Below are 12949 nucleotides of genomic sequence, written 5' to 3' on the forward strand. Positions count from 1 at the left end.
GCTGTCCTTCCTGTAAATAAATAAATAAATAAATAAAACTGTCTGGTGCTCGCTAATCTGATCACAAATCCTTACTACAGTAAAGGATTTAGGAAGTCCAAGGCAATGTCATTTTTTTTTCCAGTCATACTAACAGGAATTCCTCAAAAGCGTGTGCATGTGTGTAAGCAGAGACAACTCGCCCGTCCAAGCATTAACTCTGTGTTTGACTGCAGGGCCAGCAGCGGCATGTGCGCCGTTTGTCCCGCCAGTGTATTGTGTGTGTTTGCGGATTCTGGGAAATGGCATAGTAAAGCATGGTTTTCCTCGTTCAGTTTATTTTATCAACGTGTTGGAAGAACTGAAATAGTTCTGTCTCGCAATGTTTCTGAAGGTAGTGGACTAAGTGCCGGCTGGACAACGTAATGCCATTCTCCTGTTAAGTTAGACGAAAACACTGAGCAAATGCACGTGCTGTTCCCTCAGTGCCCCTCCATGACCCAGGGCGCTTTATTCTGGTGTATTCTGATTTCAGGTGTTTCAGTCCTTTGCTTGGCTTGAGCAGGGGATTCAGAGCTTCTGAGCTTGCAGCAGTTCACTTTGGAGTCGCGGCCATGTCCAGTGCCTCTGTGGATCAGGAGCATCCTTGCGCTTCTCAAAGCAGGCTCTGCGACCTGGCTGAATGTTTTCTAGATGCAGTCAGAGCTGTTTGCTAACCCGCAAGCAAACAGGCAGCCACTGCAGCAGTTTTGTTCTTTGGAGATAAAACCATGTAGGATGGAGTTAAAAGTTCATCTGCAGACAGTTCGCGATGATTTATAGGCTATGAAAGCAATTTGCATCAAGTCTGAAAAGATATTCAACATTTTTGCTTTCCCCTCTGAGACACTTTCATCCACAGTCGTGGTGTATGAGAAGAAACTAGTTTTAATACAGATTTCAAGTCAGTTGTATCCTTTCTGCTGTCCATATTGTCTGTAAATTTGTTAAAATGCTTTAAGAGATGGATTAATGCATGATCTTCCAGTCTGCTTTTGGATCCTACAAGCTCTGGCACCTTCTGTATTCCCTCTGTGTTTATAATAGGGGAAAGATTTAGAATGAAAGAAATTATTCCATGATTATTAAAACCAAGGAAAGAGCTCACCTTTAGTTTGTTGTGGATCTCAAGAGCACAGCCTTCAGTTGCAGTCAGATTTGCTTACACTGTGTTGTATTTCTGGAAGTCATGAAGGAAATACTTTGTTTGATTGTCTTGAACATAATTGCCTTAATATTGTTTGAAGTGAGGTTGATCTTAGCAGGATGCCCTCACTTGCAGTGTGCAAATATCCTAAGTGATGACGTACTCCTAGGCTTACTAGCCTGTAATTTGAAACAAATGCACCCAAGTGTCTCTGATAACTTTTGAAAACATCAGTATTCTTGCATCATGTTTTGTGCTTCCATTGTAATTCTTCTCTTTTCTCAGGTTCATAAATATCTAGATCTTAGTCCTGGTTTTAGTGGGCTATCTCACTAGCAGGTGAACAGTTTCAATGTGCTTGCTCTTTCTGGCTGTTTCCTTGAGTTTTAATCTGTTCAGTGATCAAAACTCATCAGATTTTGTTAGTTGTTGTTAACCCTGGTATCCTAGTTGGAGATGAGCACAAACTTCCTTTTTGCCCTGCTGTGTGTATTGTAAACATTAGTTTTACTGGAGCTTTTTTTTTCTTTTCTCATTTTTAGGGTAATTAGCCTCTGACTGGAGCAGTGTTGATGTCTGCTCTAAGGCGAGCATTATGTTTCGCTGCTGATGCCAGAATGGTTAAGCCAGTTGATGGGCTTAATGCATACATGCGAAGGGCGTTCCTGAAACGAAGCAGGAATTGAATCCCTGCAAACCAGTGACCTTTTTTTGCCCAAGATTAAACTGCTGTTATCCTTCAGCATTAAGAGAACTACGTAATTTAGACTAGTATGGTGATGTTGTCAAACTGTCTTCCTCCTTTAGAGTAAATCTGGAATGTGAATAGTATCCTTCCCCCAGCTGGGGTTTTGCCAGGAGATGGCTGACCAGTGCTCCTTGCTTACGGTGTATCGATGAAATCCTGTAAAGCGTATTGCCTTACACTTGCAGCACTTGGAAGACAGGCAGATTAAATCTTGCTTTAAGCAACAACAAGCAAAACCCCAATATATTGCTCATAATCTGGAGTGAAAAGAAAAATAACTTGCTTCAGAGCTGTTCTGCAGGAGCCCTTATCTTTCCTTATGTATTACTGAAGAGTTCAGGAACTCCGGTTCCCCTTTAGAAATGTGGACAAAGTTGTGTTTGTGAGTGGTGGGCGACTGGAGCAGACGGGGAGCAGCTTTCGCCACCGCAGGGCAACCCTCGCTTTCCTGCTTTCATCCCCGCTTGGCATCGGTGTTACTGTTGTGATTTGCATCTTCCAGTGGGAAATTTCCCTTTTCATAGAGGAAATGTTTCTAGAACAGTGCAGCACTGATGGTAAAACATTCCCAACCAATTTGTTTACCTAGTGTTGAAGATCGAGTAAAACTGGCCTGAAGGCCTGGTAGATGCTTGTGTATAGGCCTCAGTGGGGTTTGTTTATGTACTGAATTCATCCTGGCGTGGAAGGGACAAAACGGACCTGTTTTTTTCCTCTTTCTCTTGGATGCCAGCTGCAATGATGCCAGTCTGGGTTGTGCTGGGCAACGTAAACTGTTTTCAAAGAGAATGCGATTTGTGCTGCCTGGGTTTGTCAATACATCGTGTTTATTTGCACCTTCCCGGTCATTAGTATTACGCACTTAGCAGCAAATGGAGTAACTGTACCCTCTATCGGTTCCTGTTGACTGTGGTCTAAGGTAGTTGTTTTCTTCACTTGAGTTTCCATTTGCCCTAATTTTGGTGTGATGTGAGTAGCTGTAACGCTGCTGGAGCTTTTAGCAGGATTGATTGCTTCACTTGCAGTAAACCTGAAGGGATGGGAGGTTTTACAGTGCCAAATAGTGTCCCCGAGTCCTCTAGTCACTGTGAATAAAATGGATTTAGCACATGTGTTATATGTATCACAGCTGGGAAGCCTGGAAGCTGTTTTGAGGTAACTTCTAGGGTAAAGAATGAATGATGGATGGCCCAAAGAGGGAAGGGATGGAGGGTCATCCAGCTCCGGTATATGAAAATGAAATATGATTTGGGTTGTTTTCATCACTGTTTCTAATAGGCTACTCTGTTCTTTCCAGCTTGGAAGGGGGGCTACAGGTTCATTCTGCTGAGACATTTGTGTGTTTGAGGAATTAGAAACCCTGCTTTGGGCCTCTGGCTCCTCAGGCCTGTGCTTTCCTGATCATAGAATCATAGAATCATAGAATAGTTAGAGTTGGAAGGGACCTTCAACGGTCATCTAGTCCAACCCCCCTGCAAGAAGCAGGGACATCCCTGACTAGATCAGGTTGCTCAGAGCCTCATCCAGCCTGGCCTTGAACGATTCCAGGGATGGGGCATCCACCACCTCTCTGGGCAACCTGGGCCAGTGCTCTACAACTCTCATTGTAAAAAATTTTTTTCTCATATCTAATCTAAACCTACCTCCTTCTAATTTAAACCCATTACCCCATGTTCTATCACAACAGGCCCTACTGAACAGCTTCTCCCCATCTTTCCTGTAGGCCCCCTTGAGGTATTGGAAGACCGCTATCAGGTCTCCCCGGAGCCTCCTCTTCTCCAGGCTGAACAGCCCCAACTCTCTCAGCCTGTCCTCATAGGAGAGGTGCTCCAGCCCTCTGATCATCTTTGTGGCCCTCCTCTGGACCCTTTCCAACTGGTCCATGTCTTTCTTGTGTTGGGGGCTCCAGAACTGGACACAGTACTCCAGGTGGGGTCTCACCAGGGCAGAGTAGAGGGAGAGAATCACCTCCCTCGACCTGCTGGCCACGCTCCTCTTGATGCAGCCCAGGATGCGGTTGGCCTTCTGGGCCGCAAGGGCGCATTGCCGGCTCATGTTGAACCTCTCGTCTACCAACACTCCCAGGTGTGCTAGTCTGAGATGCCGTAGGTGCTAAAACTACCCTGGAGGGAAGGAGGTCTTAATGTTGAAGAAAAAAAAAGAATTAAAACTTGAAAGCATCAAGTACTTCACAACACCAATATGTTTTAGCAAAGTGTTTGTTTTGTTGAATGGTGAATGTTTCCTCTCTGTTTATCATAGGCCTTACCACAGGCAGTGGTGTCTGAGAGTCGCCAGGTGCTGAGTGGTGCTGGGCTTTCTTCTCCTAACCTGTCTCCGCTCCTTTCTTCCACTTCCTTTGCTCTGGAATCATCTACAGGTGCTACCAGCTGAGCAGTTGGATCCAACTGCTGCGCGACTGGCTGTACAGGCGTTTAGCATGGTATTGTTTTTCCACCATAAAATCCTGATGAGGGGGGATGTAAGAGTAGATCCCTTTATCAGTCTTTCATATCATTAGAGATGGAGCTAGCGGGCTGGTGTCAGGTAAGGCAAATCCTTTGAGGTTATTTTGAAGTTCTGGATGCTTCATCACGCCTACTCCTTCACTTAGGGAATATGACGTACAGCATCTGTGACGAACTGAAATAGCAAGAGACTAAAAAGCTTTGTGTGGAAGCTGACCAGATATAGTTAAACTTCAGCTGAATTTGTATAGCGGGGAGAAAATAATTCACAGAACAACTTCGGAATAGTTTCAAGATCCTTGGAAAGGTCTGCCAGATAAAAATGGGCTGGTAATGACTAGGATGTAAACATGGAAACACATACTAGTGAAATGATCTCGAGTCAGCTGTGGCCTGCAGGCTATAGACTTAATGTCCTCTTCTTGCTCCTTAGTATAAGTTTGTATAGACCTATCAAAATATTTTGCTGCTGGGTGTGATTGTGTGCATACTAGAGGTTTAAAGAGGGAGAAGATTATCACTTTCAAGTCCTGGTATCAGTGCTGGGTTAAATTCAAAATCTGCCAAACTTAATGCCTTGCTAGAAAGTAGTTCGATATGGCAGTGGTTTTTTTTCCTTTAGGATTTTCCCCGAACTTGAGAAAACCAGTTTTAGAGTGCTGGAGGAAAACAGGAAAGTAAAAAAAATACGCCGCTGTTAATATATTGCTAATACCTCTTTCTGTAGCAATATAAAGATTTTATACAACTGCTCTTAAGTGGCCTCTTCAGTTCTTTGGAGATGACTTGTACCTGTGTTTCTGTCATCGGAACACATTACTGCATGTATTTAATATGTGTATTTCCTTATTGTAGCCTTTATTCTGTAGTTATTTGATTCCAGCCCTGGCCATGAATCACTGGAACTGGATTTTCTGAGTAATGTCTCCCTAGTCTCTCTCTTCTCACAATATGCTGGACAAAAGAAATCAGGTTTTGTATAGGCTGCTTGAGCTTTTGAAGTCAGCTGTTTGAAAGACATTACCAAAGTTTAGACTATTAAAATGCAATATTTTTAAAATTCTGTCATGTAGAGGGATTAACATTCCAAAAATGACTGAGTTTTTTTTCTGTATTTGTGGATAAATTTAGACAGCTAGTTTTTTCAGTAGTTGGCTAGGAGAAAACACTCCCTTCCTCCTATGTTTTCTGCCCAAAACTAGGCTTCCCTTCCCCCTGCACCCCCCCCGCCCCTTTTCATTCTGAAACATTATTTTATGTTGAAGGATGCTCTAAAAAGCAGAAACAGTATAAAAAAAAGGAAGGATCGAATATCATTTTACAAGGAGAGAAAAAATCTTTAAAAAAATATTTATCCCACACTTGGCAACCTTTTGCTCGCCCGCATGTGACTGGCATGGTGCCGTCCTTGGCAGAGGCCGGTGCCTCAGCTTGCCAGAAGTCTTCCTCTTCTGGCTGCATTTTCACTCCCTGTGACTGATTGTTTATTCACCTGATTTTTCTGTTTCAGCATTGCTGAAGTCATGGTGTCTTGGAGATAAGAACACGGTGTCTGTCCAGACTGTACAATAGCAGTGATGTCAACGCAGTGTTTGCAGCGAGCTTTAGCTTTGTGCGCGCTTCCAATAGCAGGGGGTATTAGATGTCAGCCAAACTTACTACCACCTCCTTAGCTTGAGGCTGTCCAAAAAGGAATTGCCGTAAATATAGAGAGATGGTTTGTTTCTTGCTTTTTTTGGAGAGTTGTGTTTGAGGATTTCCCGACCTTGCTTTGTTTGCCATTTTGGTTTAGCATCTTCGGGATTTTAATTGGGAATAGTGGGTCTCTGAGTCAGATTCTTTTGGAGCTTCTCTTGTTTGTAAGACCTTTGCATTTAGTTTTAAAGTATCTCCTTTCTGTATCTCAGGTTTGAATCTGATTTGCTCATTAAGTGGGCATCTTGAAATACAATTTTACCTTTTTTGTGAGTTATTATAGTGTCTTGATATTCTTTGGAAAATCTGAACTTTATTGACAAAGAAAACTTTCTATTTGAAGAAATAAAAGAGAAATTGAAGCATGGTTGGTCAAAGAAACTACTGCGGTTGGTTTTGCTCCAGTAAATTTGATTTGTGACTACTAGTACCCTTGCAATGTACTTCTCTGAAGATCTGATGATTATTCAGTACTTCCCCTCCCTAAATGTAAATAGACACTCTGGTCCAGTCAGGCGTCCGTCGTCTCTATAATAAAGTCACAAAGCTGCTTAAGGGTCTGCCCTTCTCTAGGTCTTGCTTTGACTTCCTTCTTCCATGGCTGCCCTCCAAGGTCTCTGAAATTTTCCATTATCTTGGTAGCTCCACGTGATGACAATTAAGCGTTTTTTTTTGCCCTTGTGCTTGTCAGCAAGGATTTGTTTGGTGGTTTGGATTTTTTTTTTTTTTTTATATAGTCAATCAACCTTCATGATCCAAGGTGCTGTTGTACCTGGCTGATAAGTTCTGTCCTCAAATGTCCGCCAGCTATTTGCTTACGTTTGTCTTGCTAATGTTCTTGTTGACTGAAGTAAACAAGTTATTGAGTGTATTTCAGAGGGTTTTTTTGGCAAAAGTATTTTGGAACCTGTATTTCAGATGATTTAGTACAAATCAAGTAACCCAAGTAGCACAGTTTGGGAGGGCAGGAGGAGAATAGGTGGGACTGGATTGTAAGGTCAGCCAGTGTTGTTTAGTAAGATTTTCTAACAGGGATATCTGAGGAAACTGGCTTGCAAAACAGATAAGTCATTTTGTTGTTCATCGTGTATCTACACACACACAAAAGTTCTTGTTCTGACTCTTCAAAGAAACAGGATACCCTTATTGTCTCCAGGCTGAAAACTCTGCCAACGTTAGCAAGATCGAGCGAAAAATAGGACTGAGAGAAAGGCAAGGTTGCTGAGCTTTTAAAAAATTATCTTTAAAAAGTTTTGAAGACTTCTTGTTAAAATGATTGTGATGAAAATATTACCATAGTTTGGAAAACCTATTTCACTGATTGCCTTTTTCATGTGAACTTGTGCTTCAGTTTCCATTTCTGTAGACGAGAGTCAGCAGATTTACCAGGAGATGCAGGGAATCCTACTTATATAGCAGACTGTTTATGAACGGCAGAAGCATTAAGGAAATATAAAAGTCTTTCCCAAGAATGGCATAAACTTGTGGGTTTTTTTCCTACTATATTTATCTGAATGCTTGATAGAGCAGTGTTTGTTTTTTAGTGAATTGTCTAGATGAAATTAAAAAAATCCTGTAGTTAATACTTCTGGTAATGAACTTTATGGAGGCATGGGGGGATGTGTGTGTGATTTTTTTTCTTAGTAGGGCTTTGATCTGGAAACGTAGCTACCACATGAAATCTGAGTCCTGGCACCCACTTGGAACAGCAGTCCATCTGCTAGCAAGACACACTGATTTTTAATTTTTTTTTTAATCCCTTAGTAGTCACAAATGCAAGTAGTACTGTATACCTTAAGGTGAGGGGCAATTTTTTATGCCTTAGTAAGGTGGCATCTGGGCAGACTTTACTCCTTTTACGGAGGGTGCAGATTACATCAAAAAAAGAATATACACTTGCATACTTATTTTCATATAGGGGTTTGGTGTGTATGTTTTTTTTTCCTTTTAAAGAGAAAAAAATCCAGTATCTTTACACAATGCATTGTTTAGCAGTGATTTCCTCTGCATTCCTGCTCTCAGTAGACTTACAAGTAACTGACTCCGCAAAAATTTTCTTTATTTGTCCTGCGTGTGATATTTGTGCCATCTGGGCAGGCATCTCCATGCTCCCACCTCCTTGTGTTCATAGCCTCCCCCTTTCACCCTGCTTCTACTTTTCTGCCTGGTTTCACTCTAAAAAAAAAAAAAAACATGCAGGTACGGAGCAGTGCTGTTGGGTTGCAGTAGTGGTACGTGCAAGGAAAGGGTTGTGGGGTTCTCTTTCTTTTCTAACTGGGAAAGACAGATGAGCTCTTGGACAATTTCAGGAGTACCTTCTCAGGTGGTAGACCTGCTGCGTGCAGTTCAGCGTATCCAAGCTGTCTTTAGTGCAAGGTTGTTGTGTTAGTGGTACGTGGCTACGTGTATGCAATAACAGCACTGTCAGCTAGCGTGAGCAGGTCTGCTGATACGGAACGGCTTAATATAGGGGAGATACTGCCGAGGCTGTCAGGTTACCTGGGGAGGACCTGCAAGTTTAATTTCCTCCGCGAAATCTTTCTTAGCCTGAATTGTCTAAGGAGAACCCAACTTAGTACCGGGGTGCTTAGACTTGCAAAGTTGGCAGTTAGGGCTTAAAATAAAAAGTGAATAAAATTAAGCAAGTTCTATATTAAATCATTTTGATAAGAAACGCGAAATTCTCTGTAGGCAGTTCTACAAGTCCTTTTCAAGGTGAACACTACCTTAAAGCTGGTAGAAAATGGCTTCGTAGAATCAAAACTTGATGTGGAATGTCTAGAACCTGATGCAGAGCTGTGAGCAGTTTTCCTTTTTTTTCTTTAGTTATTATCCTGTGTCATAATTGTGGTGCTCTGCTCAGTAGTACTGTAAAAACATACTAGAAAGCTGAGATCTCATTATGGGAAGAGGCGACGGTCAAGATTTTAGGGTGTCTAGTCCTGCGTTAAAACAACACTGTAGTTGCAAACTGGAGGGGACATTGCAGTGCAGAGCTTTTGTGGAACTGTTACAGTTTCTTAAAACACTGTCTTTGTCTTCAGCTGGGCTCTGCTGCTTCCGTGTTAATTTTGGGATATCAACTGCTGGTTATATGCTTTTTGCTCAGATCGTTCTGTTTAAATATCTTGCGGTGCTTTGCTTGGATCTCGCTGTAGTTGTACTACCGAAATTTTGTTTTATGCTGTTATTGTTGGTCCTGTGTTTTAGCTAAGTTAGAAAGTGGAAAACAGTTACTTAATGCAAACCAGATTTCCTATCTGTGTTTGTTTACGGAGCCTCTGGCACACAGCTCGCATGGCCAAAAGGCCATACAACGCTGCAATCAAAATGTTGTTGTTACATAAATATAACGCTGCCACTTCTTTTGATGTACCAGTGGTGAGCTTGTCTGCTGGTGATTCTGCTCTTTGTTCCTGTCTTCCAAGCTGAAATGCTTTCATGTAAAACGAATGTCTCCATAAATTTGCACCCCATTTTTTTTTTCTCCCTTTCATATTCTGTTCTCTGAACCCAGAATTTGGGGATAAGGCAGAATTTTGTTACTCTCTTCAGGGGAAATAGTAGCTCCATGATTCCGCAGTATTTGATGTCTACCATCTGTAGTTTATTAAACCTCTCTGTGCATACGTAAGCAACATCGGGATGCTACATTGGGGTCAACCTAACCATGTGTGCTACAGTATAGCAGTGCTTTATTGTACAAGTGTAATTAAGTTGTTTAAAAGAAGATTGTCTTCTTGCCAGTGAAAGACCACTTTGAAGTACAAATAGGAAAGACAAGAAATGCTTGGAGACAGTAAGCCAGCACTCAAAAAAAAAAAAAAGTTAACCATAATAGTAGGGCTGTGGAATAGGTACGTGCTTGTTTGCATTATCCTTATGTTGCTCTTACTTTCAGCAGTTTTCCTTATTATTTAATTGGCTCAAGTTACAAATTTGATATTTTCAGGCAACTAAAACTGAGGAAAACAAAATTTCATTTGTCAGTTTTACAAGAGTTGGCTCTTTTACAGAGATACTCTAGAGCCCAGGAGATGCAAGCATGGAGTTGTATGGATTAGGGGTTTCCCTTCAATGCCGCTCACTTTATGTAGGAGCTCTTGTTCATGCGACCTTGCTTTCTGTCTTGCAGTGTGCCCCAGCTCATGTGGCAAGCGCGCCTGTACCGACCAAAATGAGTGTTGCCATCCTGAATGCCTGGGGAGCTGCACGGCGCCCGACAACAACACCGCTTGCGTGGCCTGCCGCAATTACTACTACGAAGGAGTCTGCATGCCCACCTGTCCTCCCAACACCTACAAGTTTGAAGGCTGGCGCTGCGTGACTAAAGAGTTTTGCTCCAAAGTCCCTGCCACTGAAACAAGTGAATATGAGAGGTTTGTGATCCACAACGATGAGTGCATGGCAGAATGCCCCTCTGGATTCATACGCAATGGGAGCCAAAGGTAATGCAGCTTCTGGAAAGTCCATCAGAGTTGCCAAGTTTGGGTTTTTCCACCCTCTGTTCTGTGGCAGCTTGTGGTGCAAATTACGTTAGGCAGAAATGAGAACATAGGATGGTGAATTGCGTGACTTGCAGTACACAAAGGCTTGCTTAGATGAATTCACCCTTGAAAGGTCTGATTGTCTGTGGTCCTGTGCATTCTCCGTTGCCACTGAATCTTCTGAAGGACTTGAGGAGGTCAGTACAAAGCAGAACCAGGTCTTCAAGTAGACAGAAAATAAAAGTGAAAGCACGGTTGGAGGTTGACTGATGACCATTATCACACGGAACAAACTGTAGGAGTTACCTTGCATTTCATGTTATTTGCTTTATGCATGCTTGCATTTTAGACACATCCATTCTTCAGTGTGAAATTAATTTCCCTTTTTTCACTGTTTACAGAAGATAACAATGGGGTTTTAGAAGGGAGCAATCATGTAGATGGTGACAAACATAATGCAGCAGCTGACAATATTATACAGAGTAATTTCTTGCAGCAATGTCACTCACCTGCTCTTATTTAATTCTAACAGTTGGAGTAATGGATGCTTACAATTTTTTTTTTTTTTTTTTTGCCAGTGGTTTAAGCTAACAACCTTAGTTGCTTACTGACCTTGGAAGTCATAGACTTTGAGTAAAGGACAGTGTGCTAGAATTCATAGTGCCTCAGTACTATACTAAGAAGATGTCTTTGTAGGCTGTTCTAAGATGGTGGGTTTTTTGGAAAGGTGGTTGTGATGATACCTGCAGCAGTTTTATGTCTGTGCATGTGTGTCATCCATCTGTTCAATCAAATACTAAGGCAATCTCCGGTTGGCATTTGGTTGTGAGCAACTTAACACTGCCTTTGCTCCGATCCAGATACTCACCTGAGAAATGTTTCTTTTGTTGTCTGCTCGAGCTTGTAGTACCAGCTGTTTGAACCGCTTACACTGAAGTGCATGGCCGTGCTGTCTTATCTCGGTGGTGTGCTGTGCTGCAGAGATTGAAAGGAGCTGTAACTGAAGGCCAGTGAATGTTTTGTTCCCCAGAGGTGATGTTAACAAATAGTTGCAAATGGAAAGTGTTTCCAGCATTCTTTGTACGTTTAGTTGAATGCCTCTTACTTGTGTCTGCAGCTTTTAGTGGTTTGTGGCATGTTATAGCACAGGATTTTGAAGTAAGATCTTACTACTAAGAAAAGGAAGCTTCCATCTTTTGTTTATGCATGAAAAAGGGTTGTAATTAATTGGCATGTTTCTTTAAGCCTCAGAAGAGAATGGGTTTGGTTTCATATAAAAGGAATAAACAGTAGGTCCGTGTTCATCATTGTTGTCATCAGAAGCCTTTGTTTTTGGAGCTGGGTTTGTTTTTTTTCATTTTTCTGCTCTAAAGCGATAAGGTGGAGTTAAGTAATAATGAAACATGAAGGAAAGTGCTAGAATAAATTGAAAAATAAAAATGACCTTGAATCACAAGAGGCGTTTACTAGGAGGAGTGATCAGAGGGCGTGTTTTGTGCACACACGGAGTGTTCAGTTTTGACATGAGTGTGCAGATAGTATAACATGGAGCCTGTAAAAAGCTGCTAGGCTGGCCTGAGTTCTTGTTTCTTGAGTTTGGCCACTAAAAAATGCTTATGAATGCTTTGAGTATAAGGAGCAGGAGAAGTGAGCCTGCGCTTCAGTGTTTCCTTTTGCAAATCAATTTTGCCTTATATCAAGATGCATCCTTTTGTTTGTTTAAACTTGCTGCTTTGATACTTCTTAAGCTGTAAGAAATAGCGACGAATTGACTGCTCGCTTTCTCCATGTCGCTCATGAGTGTGTGCTCCTGCAGTTGTCCTTCCATGTGAAAATGGCCAGGAGCATGGAATTCCCTAGTGCTCAGCTTCAAATGTTGGTTTAAGGGCGTGGAGACAGACATCTTTGTAAGAACTTGAGCAGTATTTTCCCATCTCTAGTTCCTGGCTGGCCTGGTTTTGGAGGTTGGGCCTGGATTAGCATGAAACGTCACAGCACTCCAAGGCTGACTGCATAGATGAGAGGAGTGGTCTTTCTGGGTATAATTAAGTTAGAGTAAATGCACAAATGCAAAAGCGTTGGGTTTTACCTGAAGTGCCTTTCACTTTGAAAGGACCACAAAGCCTTTTAGAAGCTGGCGGACAGTGAATATGGGTCTGTTCACTCACCCCTGTGTTGCTGTGAACGGAGGAGCTGTGATGCTTCAGCCTCTCTGGAGTCCAACAGGCAAGTGTTGTCCATAGCCCTCTGCAGAACTATGATAACTTCTTTTAGCTTGAAGGATTTGTCTAAGCTCCAGAGGGAAATCTCTTGCAAAATGTAACTCAGAGCAGTCCGTAGATTGAGTTGTGTATCGTTGCTTATTTTCAATCTCTCTTTCCTAACA

The 12949-nt window shown here is 42.1% G+C and overlaps 1 protein-coding gene across 2 annotated transcripts in view; it reads left to right on the top strand.

Moving 5' to 3' along the window:
• Positions 1–12949, top strand: part of IGF1R (insulin like growth factor 1 receptor) — a 179732-nt gene that overhangs the window by 125794 nt on the left and 40989 nt on the right. For both annotated transcript variants that reach the window (XM_086756921.1, XM_086756922.1), the window contains exon 3: positions 10212–10524. In XM_086756921.1, the coding sequence (XP_086613047.1) occupies positions 10212–10524 (313 nt within the window). The remainder of the gene's footprint in view (positions 1–10211; positions 10525–12949) is intronic.

The sequence above is a fragment of the Chlamydotis macqueenii genome, chromosome 12 (assembly GCF_036417535.1).
Source record: "Chlamydotis macqueenii isolate bChlMac1 chromosome 12, bChlMac1.mat, whole genome shotgun sequence".
Taxonomy (NCBI): Eukaryota; Metazoa; Chordata; class Aves; order Otidiformes; family Otididae; genus Chlamydotis; species Chlamydotis macqueenii.